The sequence below is a fragment of the Erythrolamprus reginae genome, chromosome 3, assembly GCF_031021105.1.
Source record: "Erythrolamprus reginae isolate rEryReg1 chromosome 3, rEryReg1.hap1, whole genome shotgun sequence".
NCBI classification, from domain to species: Eukaryota; Metazoa; Chordata; class Lepidosauria; order Squamata; family Dipsadidae; genus Erythrolamprus; species Erythrolamprus reginae.
The window spans coordinates 211,452,851-211,476,277 of NC_091952.1; the positions used below are offsets into that span (position 1 = coordinate 211,452,851).

Sequence of the window (23,427 nt, forward strand, 5' to 3'; positions counted from 1 at the left end):
GCATTTGTTTAACAATTTAAGAGAAGTGTTTATCAATATTAGAAACTTCAAGATGCATGGATTGGCTGGGGAATTCTGGGAGTTGAATTTTAAACACCTTACATTGGTAAGATTGAAAAACCTTTTTTTAGAGTATGTAAATAGTCTTGCAAATTTCCCAATTGCCTGCCACAATTATTTACACTATTACAAAATATCTAATTATCAGAAGACAACCTGGTGCAGCTGCTCCGACAAAGAGAGGAAGAAAGAATCTAATAATGTAATAGTTGTGCTGGGAGATGTAACAATTGATTTGCAGAATTTGACATTATTTTTTATTTTCTTTGTTTGATCTGTGAACCGCCCAACGCCTTTTGGACTTAATTTTCATGCTGCCCAGTGTCTATATTGTGACTCTTTTGGACTATAGTACTTATGATTCTTAACACTGGGTAAGGAAAGATGTATGAAAGGACTGTAATTCATTGTTTTATATTCAGAAAGTAACATTATGTTCCTGACATTTCCAAATGCAGCTGAAAATTAGTTGAAAAATGAGTGACCTCTGCTGATTGGAGTGTGTTTGCACAAGATGCTCTCTGCATTAATTCATTTGTTAGCATTTGAAAAGCACACTTTACTACCACCTAGCTTCCTAGCCAATTATATTTTAACCTATGTTAAAATATATATCCAGCCTATCATGGAAAGGCTGTGAAAATAGACAACTGCAATCACTAAGGTTTTTTTACTATGCATATCATTATTCTAATGAAAATATGGCTTTGCATATTGTGGGAATATAGCAGTGATGGCAAACCTATGGCATGGGTGCCACAGGCGGCACGCAAAGGTATATCTGCTGGTACACGAGCCATTGCGCTACCTCAACTCCAACTTGCATCTGTGTGCCAGCTGATTTTTGGTTCGCACAGAAGCTCTGAGAGGGCATTTTTGTCTTCCAGAGAGCCTGGGAGGGGGGGCATGAGGGAGGGCGTTTTTATCCTCCCCCCCCCGCTCCAGGAAAGCCTTTGGACCTGGGGAGGGTGAACACACGAGCATACTGGGCCCACCAGAAGTTGGGAAACAGCCTCCAGAGCCTAGGGCACTCTCCCTAGGCATTGAATTATGGGTGTGGTAGCATGCGCACAAGCTCTTTGAGCACCCAGGGGAAAAAAGGTTTGCCATCACTGGAGTCTAGCAAGCTCTTTCAACCAAGAAAATACTATTGAATTAGAACTTTAAATTGTGTGCATTGTATTAAAATTCAATGAGTCATATTTCACCTTTATATACACCTACTGAATTTCACTTTTTTTCTGGTGATCAGACATTATAAAAATATTATAATATACACTAGCACACATTTCAGTGTTTTAATATACCTTAATATAGCATCTACTGTGTAAATTACTTTGTGCTGCCGGAACAACAGAAACTTACTAATTTTAGATTTTACTTGGCAAAATCACTCATTACTATCATGGGAATAGGAGGACAAATCCTCTCATATTGCAAGGAAATGTAAAGATTTTCCCACTATTAAATTATATGGCTAGAAAAATATTTTGCATATACTGTATATTTATATGCCAGTGTTATATTTCTATATCTAATACTGAACTGCATGCAATATAGCTCCTGCTGCAAATGAGCACTGAATGAAATCAACATTTTTTGTCAGTTGTTAACATCTAGAAAGATTCCTATGAAAAGTTCAAATACAATGCAGCCAGTTAGTTAGAACAGGTCTGCGTTCCTTTTTTTAAAATTACAGTGGCTGCAAAATTCATTTGGGCATTAACAAAGCAATTTAAAAAGTTGGAACAAAGAATGACCTAAATTCATCATGCAAAAATATTTTTAACATTTAATGAATGATTAACAAATATAACTGAAGCTACCAATCCTGTAAATTATGACAATTTCAAATGTCCAATAGAATAAGTATTTTTTAGTTCAACATCCATCAAGCTTACTTCAAAGCTCTACCAGTCTCACTATAACTCACCAGCTGCTATTAAGCTATTCCAAGCTTAAATTTTAAAAGTTTGTGGTTTATGCATTAAACATCACTGCTAATGTAAAGGTTTTCCAAAATACAGTTTACATAATTCTGCAACAGGGAAGAAGACACAGCCAATGCAAGTCCATATCAATGTCGTTAGTGTTATGGAAACCAATTGTGAGGTGTTAAAAATTGTATTAATTTGAAAAATGTTTATAAAGACCCACCAAAATGTGTATTTTATCTGTGATGAACCTATTTATGAAGAGTTTTATGCAGTAATGACAGTACTGAGTCTATTTTTTGGGGGGAAACATCATATTCTGTTCAAATACAGCCATTCCTTGCAAGGCATAATAAACAATTAACTATTATTTAATTCCAAATCATTTGCAGATGGTCTTCAACTTACAATTTGTTGCCGAGCAAAATAGTTAAGTAGGCTTTACCCCATTTTAGGACATTGGAATTGTCAAAAATACATGCTAGTTGCTAAATGCCCAAATTTTGATCATGTAATCATGGGGATGCTGTAACAGCTGTGTGAAAAAGTCACTTTTTCAATATGCTGTAATTTCCAACTGTTATTATTAGTTGTAAATAAAAAAGTGACTATGACTTTTTCACACAATTGTTGCAACATCCCCAGGATCAAAATATATCCTGCACTTATTGTCTGGAGACTCCAGAAAAGCAGTTCAGAAACAGCAGACTCTCAGGATAAAGGAAAAACAGATGTAGTTCTTTTTAGTTAAAACTGTCACTCATAGAAATTATTTCAGGACCGAAGAATTAAACACACAAGAATCAGATTATGGAATGGCACTATTTTTTTTATCCCAGTATATATATATGTGTGTGTGTGTGTGTGTGTGTGTGTGTGTGTTATAGTCTATTCAATTACACAAACCATTTACAAATTTATAAACCAGAGAATTCTGTATTAATATTTTGATCATTTTCCTTTTTTAAAAACTTGTAAGCTAGACTTCTCAAATCTTCATGATAAAGTCACTACTACAACCAGCAACCATAAAAACTTAACAGTTTTTATTGATACATGTAACAATCATTTAAGCATCAGCAATAGTAACTTCAACTTCCACCCCTGGCTCAATGCTGATAGATGTTATCTGCTTGACAATCTCTGAAGGGCTGTGTAAATCAATGAGGCGCTTATGTATACGCATTTGGAAACGATCCCAAGTTTTGGAACCTTCACCACATGGTGTTTTTCTCGTAGTGATTCGCAGAGTCTAAAATATAAGCAAAAAGATATATTCAATAACCAAATTATTTCTAATTCTATTTAATCATTTAATATATAAAAACAAAATAAACTTTCCGCAAATTAGATACCTTAGTAGGCATGCGAACAGGCCCCTTCACTTTCAGATTTTTTTCTTTAGCACCTCTGATGAGATCAGCACAAACTGTAAAAAAAACCAACCAACACAAGTATTTTAACTAAACGTTAACATATAGAGCACTTTAATATTGTTTTGGATGTTGGCTCAGAATAGCGTATAAATTTTTCATAGTAATTCAATTAAGTCTTTGTCCTCATTGCCAACTATATAGTAACACTACCATTGTAGAACATTTCTATATCTATAAAAATATAACAGCCCAAGCACATGATGCTGCTTTATATGATTCAACAATATAAAATATGAGCCAATAAAATTATTCTGATACTTCTATGCCTGTGTAAGAACACACAAGCTTGGATAATGTTAAACTACTACCATTTTAAAATGTTGTTCTATTTTGTTACATACCCTTTTCAAGAGATTTCACATTGCGACTTGTCAAAGTAATTCTGATTCGATGAATTGCTACTTCTTGTTCCACAGGGGCCTTCCCAGTATCTTTAAATGCCTATAACAAACCATCAAAGATAAAGTTAACAACTCAGCTATTAACAGCAAATTACTTCTGGACCCCCCATCCACCCATAAAAAAATAGGATAGATAGAATAGATAGAATTCTATCTATCTATTGGCCAAGTGTGATTGGACACACAAGGAATTTGTCTTGGTGTACATTAAAAAAATCATGAGGTACATAGGGGTCAAATAAGCAATGAGGAAACAATATTAATAAAAATCTTAAGGATACAAGCAACAAGTTACAGTCATAAGTGGTAGGAAATGGATGATAGGAATTATGAGAAAAAACTGTAGTAGTAATAGTAGTGCAAACTTAGTAAAGTTTGACAGTGTTGAGGGAATTATTTGTTTAGCAATTGATGGCAGATTTTTTGTGAAAGAAACTGTTCAATTATTGGTTTACTTGCACATTAGGAACCGATTATATTAATATACAGACCTTACTATCAAAGAAAGCTAGAAAAAGCTTTCAAAAAGAGTACTTATATTTTATCAGCCATCACGATTTGTTGAGAAGGGGTAATACTCTGCTTCACACAATAAGAGAAATGACATCTTAGTATATAAGTATTTGCCTGTGGTCTTTTTATGAGTGCAATAAAACTTTTTCCAGACTGTTCAGCAAGTCTGTACCTAATCCACTGAAGGATGTTCGTTTGCTTCTAACAATAGGAAATCATAATTGTGGGACTGTTTTAATCGGGCACAATCAAAATTATGCAGTTTTTAACTAATTAAACAACTACATTGACTGTAATATGCAAATCTATCATAATGTACTTAATTATTTTTTGAACTATAATTTTAAGCAGAATTGTAAAATCCATCTATTATCTTGTAACTAGGTTCTATGTTCTCAAATACAAAAATCATAACCTTTAAACTTTTAAAATCTCCCCACCAGCTCAAGATTGACTCAGCCCTCCATTGGTAGGAGATGGGTAAAATGAGGATCCAAATAGTTGGGGGCATTATGCTGAATTCTGTAAACTATTTAGAGAGGGCTGTAAAAGCAGGATGAAGTCTAAATGCTATTGCTATAAATTAAGGAGCAATGTTGTAATGAAGTGATCCAATTTTCCTCTTTCAGATCCCCATTATGTTTTTACACTAAAGAAAAAAAATTAGCTTCCCCCACTCTTTGAAACCCTCCTAGTTTTCCTGTTGCAAACAGAGAAATACAGCAGTACTTTTAATCTGAACAGGAGAGAAATCTAGGAAATACCTAGCTCAGGAGAATTCTAGTTTTAGTAACGCTTCCAATTCGGGGTACATAGAAACATAGAAGATTGGCGGCAGAAAAAGACCTCATGGTCCATCTAGTCTGCCCTTATAATTATTTCCTGTATTTTATCTTAGGATGGATATGTTTCTCCCAGGCGTGTTTAAATTCAGTTATAGTGTATTTACCAATCACGTCTGCTGGAAGTTTCTTCCAAGCATCTACTACTCTTTCAGCAAAATAATATTTTCTCACGTTGCTTTTGATCTTTCCCCCTACTAACCTTTCCCTCAATATATTTAAGTCTTCCGAGAAATCAGAACACATTCCGAACCCTTGAAATAACATCCAATGAAAATAGGTTGAGATCTATAGTTTCCTTCGTAGCTCTGTCCTCCTTTCCCCGTTTAGGGGAATACGTACTGTTAAGTATTAAGTATTTCCCCCGCGTCTCAATGGACCATCTTCAGGAACCCTTTCCGGCCTGCGCGGGACTTCAAGCCCAGTGGCGAAAAAGTCACAAAAGACAAGCATGGAACCACACACAAGACTTCGCCCTTTTCCCTCTCCAACGAACAGGCTTGGCTTGCCGTGCTCCAGTTTTCTATCGAGTCAGGAAGCGCTTTGGGGCTGCCAGAGGAAAAGCACGGCCTAAGATTTCTCGCGCCGGTCGAGTCCGTACATCCTCCCCCACCGCGGGACTCCCCCAGTTCCTCCTCACCATAGTTGCCGCGAAGCCTTCCTGACCGACTTAATCCCGGCCGAAGTGAGCACCAGAGGCCCAGGGAACAGCGGTGAGTCAGGAAACAAAGAGAGCGACCACAGCACAGACAACCGCCCAAAAGAAACACACTTTGCAGAGGCGGCCTTTTTATAGTCTGAGGGAGAACCATTCCCCGCCTCTTGCCCTTTGTCCCGGAACAGATCTCGTTACGCTCTGGAACGTAATGGGCATTGAAAGATTTGAAGGCGCGGCCTTAGAGAGCGCGGGAGATCGTATTGGTGCCAGAAAACAGTGGAGGGTTTTGGGGTGGGGTGTTTTTTTGTTTTGGTCTCTCCTGCTTTGGCGGGACAAAAGCGTCGTCTGCAGAACGTGGGGTTCTCTCCTGTCACTTTTAAAAATTACTCTGGAGGAGAGTAAAAACGACCCCTATTGCGTCAAAATAGGCCATGTTTGATATTAGCCGTTAGGAAATCTCTCCGCAGCTACTGATTCGAGTAATTGTGTCCAGTACCTCAGTTTTTCTCAATCTCAGTCAAGTTTAAAGATGTGTGGACTTCAACCCCCAAGACTTTAATCCTGGAAGTTGGAGTCCACTCATTTTAAAATTGATTGAAACACTGATTGGACCTTAATGTCCACCAGGAAAGCTACTCTTAAGATACAGTACCTTTGCAATAACTAGGTGCCAACAGCACATACACTTAGGCTAAGGGGTTTTCCAAGTCTTAGGATCAAGTAAATAAGGAATTTTCTGTTTTATTGGTTTATTATTACAAAGAAGCTGGACATCAAAATGACCCCCTAAATCCTGCAAGAATGTAGAAGCAATTTTTTGGGTAAAGTTTTCAATAAAATATCCATGGATAGAAGCACGGGGAGTGGATTCAATTTAAATCCTTTACTGCCTTCCAATTTTTAAAAAAAAATGATGATGAGGTTAACAATATGAACATCTATCTTGGAGTTGACTTCTGCTAAAAGTTAGCTGACTTTGACCAATTAAAATAAAAATTAGGTTTTGATTAGTATTTAAAGGGTAGATCACAATAATAGGGCTGCAGGCCAATAATAATAATGATAATGATAATAGATACATTTCTCTAGCTGCTTATCCTCAATTCTGCTGTCTCCTGGAATTGTGATGTCGATGATCCATACATTGTGAAGAAAAAAAAAACTATGGATCATTGACATCACAATCCCAGGAGACAGCAGAATTGAGGAGAAGCAACTAGATAAATTAGCAAAATATGAAGATCTGAAAATTGAGCTGCAACAACTCTGGCATGAGCAGTGAAAGTGGTCCCAGTGGCCCTTGGCATGCTGGGTGCAGTGCCAAAGGATTTCAGCAGACATTTGAAATTGCCATTGCCATCTTTTGAAAAATGTCAAAAGACAAAAATTGACAAAATTTCTACCTTGTCATTTGCAAAAGGCCGCTTTACTGGGATCGGCACACATAATTTGCCACTACATCACGCAGTCCTAGGCGCTTGGGATGCACTTGACTGGTGATGAAATACGGAATCCAGCATAATGATCTTGTTTGCTGTGTTGTATTGTTGAAATAATAATAATAACAACAACAACTACTACTACTACTATTATTGTTGTTGTTATTATTCAACATCAAAAGAGGTATTTTCCAAGGAGACTCATTGTCACCATTGCTTTTCATCATTGCCAGGATCCTGTTGTCAACAACCTTACAAAACACAAATCTTACAAAACACAAATAGCCAAGAAATCTAATCTCACATCTGCTGTACATGGATGACCTGAAGCTGTATGGAAAAACAAACTGAAATCCACTCTCAATGGATTTCCAAATCTTTAGCACTGATATCAGCATGGAGTTTGGTTTGGACAAATGTGCCACAGTAGCATTGAAGAAGAGTAAAATCATTGAAAGTGTGGGCATAAATATGCCTAATGATCAAACCATAAAGTGTCATCAGCCAGAGGCCTATAAATAGCTGGGCATACTACATCTGGATATCAAACATGGGCATGTGAAAAACATGGTCAGTAAAGAATACACAGAGTCAGAAAAATTCTCAAAAGCAAGCTCAATGAAGGCAGTACCATCAAAGCAATAAACACATGGGCTACACCTGTCATAAGATACATTGCTGGCATAATAAACGACTCAGGCTGAACTGGACAATTTGGACAAAAAAAACAAACTCATGACCACTATTCACCCTCGTAGTAATGTCAACAGACTATACACCCAGAAAATATGGTGGCAAAGGGATTTTACAAATAAAACAAACAGTAGTAGAAGAAAAAAACATGCATTGGCATAATACATCAAAGAAAGTGAACAACCTGCATTGATTGAAGTAAACAACCGGAAGCTTCTTAAAGCACAGCAGACAAAGAATCAGTATAGGAAAACTACAATGCAAATCAGACCCGACAGCTGGCGCAATAAAGCTTTTCATGGGCTGTTCCTCCACAAGATTGAAGGAAAAGTTTATAAGGAGAAGACCTAGTTATGTTTAACTAATGGAACAGAAGGAGAAGACAGAAGGCTTGATTCTTGCAGCCCAGGAGCAAGCAATTAGGAGAAATGCAATCAAGGCCACAATCGAAAAATTAGCTGATGGCCCAAAATGAAGATTCTGCATGGAAGCTGATGAAACAATTGATTACATCCTCAGCAGCTCCAAGAAAATAGCACAACTACCACCTACCAGTGGTAAAGAACTGGTAGCATCATAAACCTGAGAAAGTAGTGGAAAACAAAAATGCCAAAATACTTCAGGAATTTCAAATTCAAACTGACAGGATTTTGGAACATAATCAACCAGACCTCACAATTGTGGAAAAGAAAAAAGTATGGATTCTTGATGTTGCCATACAAGGTTACAGTCAAATTGATGAAGAAAAAAAACAACTTAGCTGATATCAAGATGTTATAATCGAACTACAACAACTCTGCCATAAGTCAGTACAGGTGGTCCAAGTGGTAATTGGCACACTGGGTGCTCTGCCAAAATAAATCACCCGGCATTTGAAAACAATAAACATTGACAAAATCACAATCTGTCAGTTGCAAAAGGCCACCATACTTGGATCTGCGCGCATCATATGAACACACATCACACAGTCCTAGACACTTGGAGTGTTCGACTTGTGAAATTGTGATATGAAATCCAGCAGATAAATGTCATTTGCTGTGTATCACTGTTTTTTGTGAATAAAATAAAAGAATAATAATAACAATAATTTATTTATTTATTTATTATTTAGATTTGTATGCCGCCCCTCTCCGCGAACTCGGGGCGGCTCACAACAAAAATATAAACAATCGTACAAATCCAAATAGATTCAATAAATTTAAGTATTTAAAATAGTTTTAAAAAGAACCCCACTATATTAACAAGCACACACACAAACATACCATACATAAATTGTACGTGGCCGGGGGAGGTGTAAGAGTTGGCAGCTACCTTGGAAGTACTCCAGTCCAAACCCCTATACCTTCAGACAAATGGTTATCCAACATATTTTTTTTTGCAACTTTTCAAGCTGGGTGAGATGCTTTTCCAAGCCAAGGGTGACATCCCTGCCTGGGGCTGTCTGATGTGGGAGGAATCCTGGTTTAATGTGGAACATTTCTGCTATTTCACTAAACCCTCCCCTTCCACTTCTCCCACTCTGTGTGAAATGTAGAGCTCCTGAGGATTCCAAAGCTTCCCATTACTTTGGGTCTGCCTCTGGGGATTTTTCCAAGCTAGGGGAGAAACCCCTGCTTTGGGGGGAGGTGATGTGGATGGTGTTGCCCACCTCTCCTTGCCACTGCTACCCTCTTGCCTCCAGTGGTTCTTGAACTGTTGCTTCCCCGGCAGTGGCAGGAGCAGTGGGCCAGGGCTTCCCACACTCCCTCCTGGAGAAGCCACCGGCATGGAGACGAGCTGTCCCAGGAGGACCAGAGGAGAGCACAGCTCCTCACTTATGGAGGCATGCCAGCTGGGAAGTGGTAACAGGCACACTGGCTTGGTGCAGGAAGGCTTTGAGGCCCAAAATGGAGCATGGGGGGCACATGCACCACATGCACTGTAGTGGCACATGGGGTGAGCGTGGGGAGTGCATGTGCAGGTGGGATGTGCATTGTATTATGGGTGCCGGCACACACACGCTCTGTCGCAGGCTCATTCACACACTTTTGGCACACAATGGCAAAAAGGTTCGCCATCACTGTCCTAGACTGTACCATGACATTTTTCAAAAGGTGGTAATAGCAAATCAGTTCCAGAGTGTTTCCAAAAAAAAAAATATAGATGTGTCTGTGAAGTCAACAAAAGTTGAGCTAGGTTTAAAGACTTGCCTTATAATACAGTATATGCAGATAAATTTACTGAAGTAACATATGAAATACAGCTGAATGTTTTTTTTTAAGTTGCTGAGCAGAGCTGCAAGAATTCTACTGTAGAGATTAAATAATAACATAGGTACAATGGAAACAATAGAAAATTGGTAAAATGATGAGAAACATTGAGTTGTGGATAAACTGTAATGAAATGGGGGTTAATTGCTATGTATGTCAACAAGACATAGTATGGTATAAAAATATTCATATAGTGTTCTATTAGAGAACATAGAAAATCAGCTTCTGGAGAGAACATCTAGTCATTCCATTTAGGTGTGGGAATATTTATAAAAAGAGTGTAAGCAAGATTATCTTGATGGATAAGTGCAGAATGCATTGCCTAGGTCAAAATAACTATGAAAACTGTTCAGGCAGCTGCTCCTTCATTGAAGAATGAGGATGAAGAGGAACAGAACAATCAGACTCGCAAGTTGGGGTTTTTTTTGGTTTTTTTAATAGTTCCTATCCTACCTATGGAATTTCCTGGCCTGATCTACCTACCTGGGGCTGATATCATAACAATGAGATACAGGAATATTTTTCTTCATGTGTTATTTATGCACTTGTTTACAGATGCAAGTTGATGTTAGCTAAGGGATAATCACTTTATAAACTGTAAAAAAAAATCAGGTAAAATGGAAATCTAATTTCAGTACTCAAAAACCTGTATTTTTATGTATTTATAGAAGAACTTGCATAGCAAGTCATCCAATATTGTATTTTTTTAAAAATTATTATACAATTTAGATATGGAAGGGGAGTGGCATTTTTTCCAGTAGATACTGAAGTGGAAAATTGTCAGCAAAAATTAATGAATATCAGCTGTTACCTGATTTTTTTAAACCACTATTTAGTAATTAAACTATAGCAGATATTTGAAATATCTGAAATACAGATTTTAGAACGCCATACTATTGTAAAGACTGTTATTAATATAACAATTGGAATGGTAACTCTTCAATTCTATCAGTTTTGTAAAAACACAATCTATAACATTAGATGTTTACATACTATATTATAAATGGACATTTCTGCCTAAGCAGAAACCATTGGACACACAATTTTCTTGGAGAACCACTCTGAACTGTAATCATAATCGTAATTCATAGGGAGAAAGTATTAAACAAAACCTTTTATAATTGATCACAAATTCAGTAGTCATAAATTCATATTTAAATATTTCTTCATTGCCATTATGTTCTTGAGTTGGCCAAATTATATTTCTAAATAAGTTACTAAATGTAGTCAATAAAAGTTAGGCTAAATAGATTAAGAACATTCTTGGTTTATCTTATTTCTTGATGCTTTGCAATTCTAATTTAAAATAAAAAAATATTGTTCAAAATTTTAAAGATAACGAATTATAATGCACATTGTATTATAAAAAAGAGTAGTAGGAGCAGATATTTTCTTCAGCATTTGTCTTAGAGCTTTGTATAGATATGCATCACAAACCAAACTTACCCATTTTATTTTTAACCTTTTTATAAATAATACAGACTATCAGTCTAAATTTATTTTTTTATTAAAAATAATTTCCACTAATTTCAGTGAAATTTAAATTACAAGTATACATAGGACCATTTAGCATTTTTTCTCTGAAATAGGCTACAATAAGTATGCTGCTTTTGAAGTATCTTTAGAATTGCATATTTTCTTTTCAAATGAACAAAACTTTTGTAACTTTTATGTACACTTGACAAATATTTTTTAGGAAGTTTACAATTTATTTAGGCAGAAAGTATAGGAAGTAACTTTTTTTAAAAAAGACCAGTAAAGTAATATATACTTGATTAATTAAATAATTTAACTATAAGAACAAATTCTTGCATTCATTATATCGAAGAGGGCATCGAAAGAAGAGAAATAATATATGAATTAAGAATTTCTACAATAGCTTCCTTCCCAATTTCCATGGTAGAAATGAATGAACACAATACTGCAGTTATTTTCTTATTGTAAAAATTGTCTCCAAAAATATATACAAAAACTGCAGTTAAATATCTTTATTTCTATGGTTTTCAATTCATACACAAATGAACACTACCATGTTTAAAGTTACATATATATTTTTTACATATTTTAAATTGCAGCAATTCAAAAATAGTCAAACTTTTTTTATTAAGCCATATAATGTTTAATGGGGGCAGGGAGAATAGCACATCATAATTTGTCCAAAGGTTCACAGTACAAATTTTTGGATTGTTTTATTAAGAGGTGAATGCATCTTTCAAAAATAAATAAATAATTAAGAAACTGAATACTGTGAATTCCCAATGAGCAGAAAAAAATTGACACTTTTTAAAATAAAGAACTTCATGTTGAGAGTATATATAATATACTAGAAAGCATCAAAGTTAAGATCAATAACATACTCTAGGACAAAGATAATAAGTAGCAAAAGATAAGACAAAAATCTGTTTACACCACTACAGGCAAGCAATGAAGATCATGAAGGAGACATTCTGCAGTAGGACGCTTGGCTACATCAGCTCCCCAACAGCATTCAATTACTCTCGCAAGTTGTTGGCCAGTGGCTGAATCTTTAAACACAGCTGCATTTAGAGAGGGGCGCAGGTTACATGCTACCACAGAGTAAAGTATATACTGGCGCTCACCCAGATAAGGCTCTTGCTGTGTTACCATTTGCCAGAGTGTAATAGCAAAGGAATAGATATCTGCCTTGGGTGTGATTTTCTCACCTTTAAGAAGTTCAGGAGCACGATGCGTATATGTTCCCCCTTGCTGACAAAGACGTAGTCCTGAAGATCCGCTATCTTCTAGCTTTTGGGAGCATCCAAAGTCTCCAATCTTACAAACATTATGTTCTGTTATGAATATGTTAGCAGGTTTTAAATCCAGATGCACTATTAACTGAGAATGGAGAAACATTAACCCTGCCACAATATCATAGGAATAAATGACAGCCTGAGCTGTACTCAAAAACCCATGGTCACACTTAAGGCCATCATTATTTCCTGTTAAATAACCAGTCCCATAGATAGCATGATGCAGAGTGCAATTACCTGCATATTCCATAATTATGGTACCCAAACTATTCTGACTAGTAGGGGTACATGTGCTAGCAGCTACTATGTGTACCACATTCTTATGGTGAAGACGTGCTACATTTAATTCTGACCAGAAGCTTTGCCGTGATGCCAAATGGTTCTTACTGCATCTCTTCACTTGCTTTACAGCCACTGTAGCTCCATGGTAAGTTGCCTTGTAAACAGAACCAAAACCACCAGAGCCCAAGAGATGCAGGAGACATAACTGATCCCAGTCGATGGAACACCAAGCTAAGTGGGGGGGTAGCCGACGAATCCTAGATGCGCTTCCCACCCCAAAGAACTTTTCTCCTTTGGCAGGACAGACCAAAGGGCTACTGCAGGGACGTGGATTCACAGATGGAGAGAATTTCAGATGGAGAAGACGATTAACAAGAAGAGGAGATGGCATGATTGTCTAAGGAAAAGATAACTAGATTAACAAAGAGGGGAAATGTTTCTAGAATAGAAAGTAAAAGCAAATTCAATACTCTTTCTTTTGTAATACAGTATATACTTTTATAGTACAATATAGTATACCAAGTTACTTTATACTTTTCATAAAAGCTATTATTAGATAAGAAACTTCAATAAATTTCAGATAATAGGTAAAAATAAAGGTTTCATGTCTAGTCATGTCAGATTCTAGGGTGGACTTTGGCCATTTTTGTTTCTTCTTAAATGGAGTCAACATTGTCCAAAGAGATTTTCCATGGACATGTGACCAGCCAAAGGTATACAGAACACTGTTACTTTCCCACCAAAGTGGTACCTATTAATCTACTTGCATTTGCATGCTTTTCAATTGCTAGATGAACAGGAGCTGGGGCAGGAATGGGAGCTCATCTTAATACAGTGGAACCCCGACATAAGAGCTGCTTGACTTAAGAGCTACTCGAGATAAGAGCTGGGAGAGGAGAGACATTTTTTTATTTTATTTTATTTATTACTTGGATTTGTATGCCGCCCCTCTCCGCGATACGAGCCGAGAAGAGCCGGGCTGGCTTACTTTCCTTCCTTCCCGCGCTGATGCAGAGCCACTCGAACAAAGCGTCGCGCCCCTCTGATGCTTTCGGAGGCTTCCGAAGCGACGCTGGGCTCTTTTGCCGCCAAAAGCATCAGGGGGGGCGTGACGCTTTGTTCGAGTGGCTCTGCATCAGCGCGGGAAGGAAGGAAAGTAAGCCAGCCCGGCTCTTCTCGGCTCATATCCCGGCACTTGGTGAGTGGAGAGGCGGTCGCCTCCCCTGCCGCCCCACTCTGGGGGTCCTTGGCTTCTGATGGGGGTGGGGGGATCCGAACGCTGTTTTGAATTTCACATTCCGAGTGGCCCAAACGCCAAAGGCGAACTTCCGCACCTCAGGAGTTAGCTCGCAAACGGCGCGGCTGTTTTAAAACATCGCTGCCGGCCTGGGGGGGGGGAGAGGGAAAGGGGGGAGAGGGGGGAGAGAAAGAGAGAGGGAGAGAGAGAAAGAGAGAGGGAAAGGGGGGGAGAGGGGGGAGAGAAAGAGAGAGGGATAGAAAGAGAGAGAGAGTGAGAGATGCTCAGTGAGCCTTTCTTTGAAGTTGCCTTTCTTTCTTTCTTTCTTTTTCTCTCTTGCTCTCTTGCTCTTTCATTCTTTTTTCTTTCTCTTTCTTTCTTTCTCTTTCTTTCTTTCTTTCTCTTGCTTTCTTTCTTTCTCTTTCTTTCTCTCCTTCCTTCCCTCCTTCCATTTCTTTCATTCTCCCTCTCTATTTTTATTTCTCTTTCATTTTCTTTCTTTCTCTCTTGCTTGCTTTCTTTCTTGCTCTTTTTCTTTCTCTCTTTTACCTTCCCTTCCTCTATTTCTTGCTTTCCCTTTCCTTCCTCCCTTCTTTCCTCCCTCTACAGGATTGGGTGGCAGTGAATTTACTCTCCCCTTTCATAAGTTTCCTTGCTTCCTTCCTCTGTTCCTGTCCCTTCACCCTTTCTTTCTTTCTTCCTTTCTTCCTTCCTTTCTTTCTTTCCTTCCTTCCTTTCCTCCCTCCCTCCATTTCTTGCTTTCCTTTTCCTCCCTCCCTTCTTTCCTCCCTCTACAGGATTGGGTGGCAGTGAAGTTGAATAAATAACTACAGTTTAATGAATAAAAATAAAAGTTTGCCATGTTGATTGTTTTGGGTAAAAAGAGGAAGGGAAGGAAAGCTCTCAGCTTATCATCTTATTAATAAGTAAAGTTACATTTATTCTTGCAATGTCTTTTTGCATAATTTAGACTAACTTTGTGAGTTTTTTGAGGGCTGGAACCAATTAAAATTATTTACATTAATTCCTATGGGGAAAAGTCGTTCGAGATAAGAGCTGCTCGACTTAAGAGCGCAGGTCCGGAACGAATTAAACTCGTATCTCGAGGTACCACTGTACATGGCGCTTGACACAATTCTCTGCCAGTTTCCTTATTTTAAATTGTATAGCAGGTAAACATCTGCAGGTATTTCATTCTTGTGAGAAAGAAGTCAACTTTTTGCATTCCTGAGCAGCAATTAAAAGCAAAAAGTATCCTGGAAGGGATAATTTTATGGAGCAACATAACTAAATAACAAAATATTAGCTGCAGTTTTACAAATCACAGATTGTTTATCTATTACAATTCTGGGTATTTTAGGTATGTTTTTTTAAACAAGTGCTATGGGTGAAATTAATAAAAGGAAATTTTCATCCACCTGACTTGTTACAATTATTTCATTAACAATTCCCACTCCCTTTTATCAGCCAAAGTGCTAACAGCTTGCACTAATAACAGTTTTCCCTCGGAGGTAAATTGCTTCAGCGGGAATCTTGCTGAGCTCAGAACAGCAGAGATCAAAGGGTTACTTCTTTCCTTTATTGGCCTTTCAATAGCTGCTGAATTGTAAATTACTGTACTGAGCTTCAGAGGGGCAATTTTAAGAATCAATAGCAGTCACTGACTGAAATAATACATGTTTTACAATTAAAATTACAGAGTCCAGGTGAGAACACAAAATAAGCTTAGATTAAAAATATATAGTTAGTAAGAGTCATTAAAAAAAGAGAAGCTCAAATGCATAATTGGTCATAAAAACTTCCATAACTTGATAAATATATGTTTATATATTATTTAGAAACATAGAAACATAGAAGACTGGCAGCAGAAAAAGACCTCATGGTCCATCTAGTCTGCCCTTATACTATTTCCTGTATTTTATCTTAGGATGGATATATGTTTATCCCAGGCATGTTTAAATTCAGTTACTGTGGATTTACCAACCACGTCTGCTGGAAGTTTGTTCCAAGGATCTACTACTCTTTCAGTGAAATAATATTTCCTCACGTTGCTTTTGATCTTTCCCCCAACTAACTTCAGATTGTGTCCCCTTGTTCTTGTGTTCACTTTCCTATTAAAAACACTTCCCTCCTGAACCTTATTTAACCTTTAACATATTTAAATGTTTCGATCATGTCCCCCCTTTTCCTTCTGTCCTCCGGACTATACAGATTGAGTTCATTAAGTCTTTCCTGATACGTTTTATGCTTAAGACCTTGTAACCCGTTTATATAAAATAAATATATAAATATATTTATATATTATTTATATTTAATTATAAAGTGCTTAAAATAATATATAACATAAAAGTAAAGTTTCCCTTGCATATGAGTGCTAGTCATTTTCATCTCTAGGAGCGGTGCTTATCTCCGTTTCCAAGCCAAAAGACCAGCGCTGTCTGAAGGCGTCTCCATGGTCATGTGGCCAGCATGACTAAATGCCAAAGACACACAGAGTGCTGTTACCTTCTCACCAAAGTGGTCCCTATTTTTCTATTTACATTTTTTACATGCTTTCAAACTACTAGCTTGGCAGAAACTGGAACAAGTAACAGGAGGTACTTCCATTACATGGCACTAGGGATTTGAACGGTTGAACTGCCAACCTTCTTGTCGACAAAGTCAGCGTCTTAGCCATTGATCCATTGCATTCCTAATATAGAACATAGACACCGGCCCCGACTCTTTGGAACCAACTCCCCCCAGATATCAGAGTTGCCCCCACCCTCCTAGCCTTTCATAAGCTCCTTAAAACCCACCTCTGTCGTCAGGCATGGGGGAATTGACATTTTCCCTCCCATTAGGCTTATAAAATTTATGCATGGTATGCTAGTATGTATGATTGGTTTCTAAATTGGGTTTTTTAAATTAACTTAAATATTAGATTTGTTTACATTGTATTATTATTGCTGTGAGCCGCCCCGAGTCTGTGGAGAGGGGCGGCATACAAATCTGATTAATAAATAATAAATAAATAAACTAATTATTAAACTTTAAAAAATGAAAATACTAGAATATTTAAATTTAAGACTTTCTTATTGTGAGCTACTTTATCCAAAAAAATTATTCAAATAACAAATAGGTGCTTAAGATGAGTTCTGTGATATAACAATAAAAAAAAAATCTTAGTAAGTTTGGTGCTCCTTAATGGATCTTCATATTCAGCATGCTGTAGAAAGAATTTTGCTACTTGCCTTGTAGTGTTTGGATCCTTATCTCCAAGTAGATACGATTATGAGTTCAAAAATCAATAAATATGCAATTTATTCAGCAATAATTCCTGATGATCCTTTTCTTCATGGACATATTGTTTGTTACAAAGTATCTTATGTAAACCCTCAAGGATGGTTGATGTGTGTCTATCAAAACAAGCAAGTCAAAACTTTGTGATAATATGGGAGATTAAGTAATTTAATTTAATTTAATTTAAGATACTGACGTCCTTACGCAGTTACCTAAATAACAATTACTTCAAAGAAATTATGTTTTGGTTTTTTAAAAAACAAAACGTAATTGGACTGGACAGAGTCAAATAAAGATAACTGACTTCCTAACCTAATTATACTCCATAAGGAGATTGGCCATGAAATGTTTAATGGTAGCTTGAATATCAATGGTAGCTTAACAGCATATCAAATTTCCAAAAAATCTATAACCAATCTCCTTTCCTTAAAAGAGCTACTTAGTTAACATATAATTATACTAATCCTTTTTTCTTTCCTTTGTACAATAGATATACTTTATAGTAACAAAAATAATAATACTTTTCCACTTGCTGTTTGTAGATTAGTTTACTATTGATTCCAGTAGAGAATCTGTGGCTTTCATGTTATTCTACATTCATTGAACCAACATTCTGTGTTTGCAAAAAAAAAAATAAAAAAAAATGCTATTAGCTTCTTAGTGGAATGGCTAATTGTTATGTGATAGCATTTGTGATGCTATGCAACTTTTTCAATGTATAATTAAAAATAAAAATAGAGGGAATAAAGGTTCTAAACCAACATGTTTAATTCTCAGTCTCATTAAAACTTCAATATCTTTTAAAACTAAATGCACATTTCTTCTTGCCAGAAACCCCTCCCTGCAAAAGAATACTTTAATAAGGCATAATAGACATATGCCCAAGACAACACCTTATTACCTGTTTAATTTCTCCAGAATGGATATAATCTTCTGTGAAGGCAGAAGGTAGGATGTTATTCTTTTGCTTAGAGATTTCCAGGTTTCGTAAGTATTTTGAAGCTATCTTAGGAGGCTGATTTTGGTTTGTAATTCTGCATTTCCCAGCTCATTTTGGCTTGATCAGCTATTATGATAGGCCAATGTTGGGTAATTTATTTTCTACAAGGCCAGTGGAGAAACCTTGTCATCCATTAAAGTGAGAGGTTCAAGTTTCACTGAGAGAAATAAAACTTTTAAACATCTCAGAACTTCCCTCCAAGCCCCATGTTCAGTTTTGGGCATAACTATTTCAAATCTGATGCCTTTATTAGAGATTAATGCAGCAAATATTCACTTTAAAAATTTAGTTTATAGAATCTCATGGGGAGTGTTTTTAGCAAATAGTCAACCTGTGTCACATACAAGATCTTACTCTGTTCAAGACTTTTACTTTAGACACTTTAATGCCTGCAGGAATAAACTCTTCTGATACAGAAGAATCTTCTAATATCACTGATGTACATATGAATGGCCTTTCCAGGATCGTGAGTTATGGAATATTGTCTTAAGGCATTTGAATGAGAGTGCTTCCTCCCATAAGCTCTCTCACATGAATTAAGATTTAATTTATGAAGATCACAAAAATAGGTAACAAAATTTAAATGTTCTTCTGCCCAAACAGGGATCCAAACATTTGCAGGATCGTTGACCGAACCTGAAGATTTATTCCCAAGATTTTCAAAGGATCTATTGGGTCTTTGGAGTTGAGCCAATTAAGGGGATACCATTCACACTAAAAGTGATCTAAGGATTTGGAAGTTGAATATGTTGCTAATGATTCTAAAAATGAGAGGATATTAATGGAAAAAAGCCAAGTTATATTCATAAGTTAGCTTTCTGACTTTGTTTGGGTGTAGATTTGGAAGCCAGATGGTGTTAGAGGTAGTTGATCAGTCTTTAGAAGATCATTGTTGTGTGTTTGAGGGTGCCCTACAACAGATTTGGCTAACCCAGTCTCAGGTAAAGGAAATTTAGCAATAGATATGAATTTGGTTCATTTAAATGATTTCAAATATTATCAAATATTTTTAAATCTTACCTTTGAAAGCATCCACTCCTCCTGCAAAAGTTCAGCCTTTGGAGTTTTAGAACTTCTACTATGGATTGTACGATTCACATTTGGTTAACTTTGTTAGCTACTTCAAATTGGTTTCAAGAACAAGTCAAAGCAATGTTTAACTGTAAGCTTTTGCAGAATTGGTTCCTCCTTCTGATTATATTTGTCACCTGAAGCCTTGTTGTTTTTAATCATCAGTACTCTGGTTGAAGAAATTACTCTGATAGATCATCAGAGCCAAGGAATTCCTTCTATAGAGAAGCTTATCTGGCCTTTTGTAAACTCTCATTGAACTAAAGAAGTAATTTTGTGCCATGTATTTGGAGTTGTTATAAACTGCCTTATAATTTAATACCTACTCTTTCTAAATCTTTTGGGTCTGCACTAGGTTATGATACTGAAGTAGAACCTGAGAAATACTAAGTTCTAGTCCTCTTGTAGGAATGAAAGCCACAAGTAGTAGTAGATGTATATCTGCAAGTAGTAGTAATATATAATTAGTAGTACAAGTTGTACTAAGTTTCTGAACTGGAGATAGGATTGGGTTGGATGATGTTCAAGGTGTTTTCTAATCCTTATATTAATATGTCATTTAAATTTAATTGAATTATTAAAATTAATATTATGATAAAAAGCAATGATGACTTTAAGTAACAGGGAAGGTTTCTTAAAGAACTACTGTACTATTTCCTATTATGATTACAAATGTTAAACAAAAAAGTACCAAGTTAAATTCTATTCACATAATATGGCAAGTTGCTGAATTTAGATTTGGATAATGATCACAAATCTCTGACCTGAAAATTTTAATTTAGAATTCTGGTACTGCCTTCCTGCTATGGATTTAAGGTTAACAAAATGTTTAATACAGTTTGTCTACACAAGAGGGCAATCTTATCTTTTATTTGGTATGAATGTAGTTAACGATACATTTAAAGTGCTAGCACTGATAGGGAAAAAATCACATTAAATTTTCATCCTATAAATGGAAACATAAATCAATTATTACTCTTGTTTACCAATTTCACTCAACATTTCCATCTTTTCTATTATGTTCAATAAACTAAAAGTTGAGAATACAGGAATTCATGCTGGGATGAGAAAATATTCTGGGATAAGGAATATATACTGGAATATGGATTAAGAGACTTAACTCAGTCACTCATACCATGGGAATATTTGAAGAGTATATGGAGGCTTCGGATGATGTATAATACGTACAGCATATGTGCCCCAAGCATATGTATGAATATCTTATCCTTCAGTTCCATAAGCAGCATTGGTTGTCAGTTTGATTCTGGATACAATTTAAGGCACTAATTAGAACCTTCAAAACTCTACATGGCAGGGAATCAGATTATTTGAAAGAAGTCTTCTCACCAATTACATCTACTCATCCCATGAGGTCTGGCAGAAAACAAACATTGTGGTCCAAGGAGCTGTTTGATGAGATCCAGGAAGAAAGCCTTTTCTGGTCTGGCACCCAATTTCTGGAACATTACCCCTCCCCAAAGTAAGATTGAACCAAACCCTGTTGGATTTCTGGAAGTTCTTCAAATTTGGGCTTTGCCCTCATGCTTGGAGGTCCCATGGAAGTGCGGATCCATTAATTGGCTGGTGTAAGTATAGACTCCACTCTTCCCATTTTTGGGGGTTGTGTTTTAATGGTTGAATTGTGTTGGTAGTTTGTTTTTGGTAGTTTGTTTGCCTCCCTGAATCAAATGCCAGTATCCTACTGTAACGCTCTCTACATGGGGCTACCTTTGAAAAGTGTTCGGAAACTTCAGATCGTGCAGAATGCAGCTGCGAGAGCAATTATGGGCTTCTCCAAGTATGCCCATATCACTCCAACACTCCGCAGTCTGCATTGGCTGCCGATCAGTTTCCGGTCACAATTCAAAGTGTTGGTTATGACCTATAAAGCCCTTCATGGCACCGGACCAGAATATCTTCGGGACCGCCTCCTGCCGCACGAATCCCAGCGACCAGTTAGGTCCCACAGAGTTGGCCTTCTCCGGGTCCCGTCGACTAAACAATGTCGTCTGGCGGGACCCAGGGGAAGAGCCTTCTCTGTGGGGGCCCCGACCCTCTGGAACCAGCTCCCCCGAGATTAGGGTTGCCCCCACCCTCCCTGCCTTTCGTAAACTCCTTAAGACCCACCTTTGCCGTCAGGCATGGGGGAACTAAAACACCTCCCCCTTGCCCATGTTGTTTTGTTGATTGATTGATTGACTGACTGTGTGCCTGTTTTTTTTATATATACTGTTTTTATGAGATTATTAATTTTAAATTGTAACTAGATGGGTGGGCATTGGATTTGGTATTATGTACTGTACTGTTTTTTATTATTGTTGTGAGCCGCCCCGAGTTTGCGGAGAGGGGCGGCATATAAATCCAATAAACCTAACCCTCTATAAATAAATGTTATTTGTGAGGGAATCACAAATCTTATGCTCTTCAAAGTTCCAGTGCAAATTGAAGAGGAAAAACCCAACCTATGAATCACCAATTAATTTTTTGTTCCCATATCACAAAAGGCTTAGCAGGTTATTCTCAATTAAGTGTATTCTTATGAAGAAACTAGTTCCGCTAGATTCACTCACCTCATATTTCATGTTTCCAATGTTAATATGGTGTCAATTAAAAAAAACTGAGCGGATCTGAATAACTTGTGAAAGATTCTATAAAGTATAAAAGAACTCAGATTTCTGTTGTAATTTAGTTACACTTGCAGAACGCAAGTAGCTTACAGTCCTATGGATCTTGAGCTTTAATTTTATTTTTCACCACTAACTTTATAGCAATGTTTCCTAACGTAAGCTGTGTGAACTTCTACTCCCAGTATTCCACAGCCAGCATAACCATTGAAAATTCTGGGATTGGACCTCTATATATCTGGAAATTGTTCACTTAAGCCTCTTCAGCCTACTAGAATTGATAATGTGGCACAATGATTTGTTCAGGTACTGTATAATACAGCATTTATTTCACTATTGAAATTTAGAGGAAAATCAGTAAAACTTAAACCTTTTAAAATATTCTGTTCATCTTCTCTATAATATTTTTCTTGATATTTATATAATTTGAAGATATCAGGATTAGTCTATTTTTATTTGAATGGGTTCACACATTGTATAGATTGTATAAAGTTTGTTTTGGGTGTCGCATTTTGTAGGAAACCATTTATGGTTCCCTTGTCATTTCCCCCCACTTTCCTATCAAAAGGAATTCTTTTTAGTAGCCAACATACTGGTGATATTGTTTTAATTGGGATTTTTCACTGAAACATTTTCCCATTTAGGACTGCATAGCTTTGCTTTGTGATTTTAAGGGCTCAAGGCTGCACGAAGCAGCCAGTGTTTCTTCTGAACTCTCCTCCATAAGCATGGATAAATCTCCCAGTACCCATTTTTCACGGAGGGACTAAAAGTGAAAGTTTTTCAGAAACATGAAAAGCATTTCTTTAAGATTCTCAAAAACGCAAAGCCAAATAATCCTGGACTGAGCTATTATTAATGTGGAACTCTGACAAAATTAGTGACAAAATTAATGGACTAAAGGAATGCCGCCGATATAATTTACTTGAGACTTC

At 36.8% G+C, this 23,427-nt stretch overlaps 2 protein-coding genes and 1 non-coding gene across 5 annotated transcripts; all 3 read right to left on the reverse strand.

Annotated features, from left to right (window-relative positions):
• Positions 1-3,018: 3,018 nt before the first annotated feature.
• Positions 3,019-5,952, reverse strand: RPS20 (ribosomal protein S20). The gene is made up of 4 exons (XM_070747779.1): positions 5,827-5,952; positions 3,772-3,871; positions 3,350-3,423; positions 3,019-3,246 (listed from the first exon to the last, which is right to left on the reverse strand). The coding sequence occupies exons 1-4, from the start codon at positions 5,827-5,829 to the stop codon at positions 3,064-3,066; spliced, it is 360 nt and encodes a 119-aa protein (XP_070603880.1). The 5' UTR covers positions 5,830-5,952; the 3' UTR covers positions 3,019-3,063.
• LOC139166059 (small nucleolar RNA U54) lies at positions 3,498-3,562 on the reverse strand. Its single transcript, XR_011558872.1, has one exon. It is a non-coding gene; the product is annotated as a small nucleolar RNA U54 (small nucleolar RNA).
• Positions 5,953-11,720: 5,768 nt separating the features above from the next.
• MOS (MOS proto-oncogene, serine/threonine kinase) lies at positions 11,721-20,106 on the reverse strand. Of its 3 annotated transcripts, none has more exons than XM_070747781.1 (3): positions 19,818-20,106; positions 17,749-17,913; positions 11,721-13,675 (listed from the first exon to the last, which is right to left on the reverse strand). In XM_070747781.1, the coding sequence occupies exon 3, from the start codon at positions 13,667-13,669 to the stop codon at positions 12,629-12,631; it is 1,041 nt and encodes a 346-aa protein (XP_070603882.1). In that variant the 5' UTR covers positions 13,670-13,675; positions 17,749-17,913; positions 19,818-20,106; the 3' UTR covers positions 11,721-12,628. The 3 variants fall into 3 exon arrangements, with proteins under 3 accessions (XP_070603882.1, XP_070603883.1, XP_070603881.1); XM_070747782.1 differs by having other exon boundaries at positions 17,749-17,936; XM_070747780.1 differs by lacking the exon at positions 19,818-20,106 and adding an exon at positions 18,699-19,449.
• Between the last annotated feature and the right edge of the window lie 3,321 nt (positions 20,107-23,427).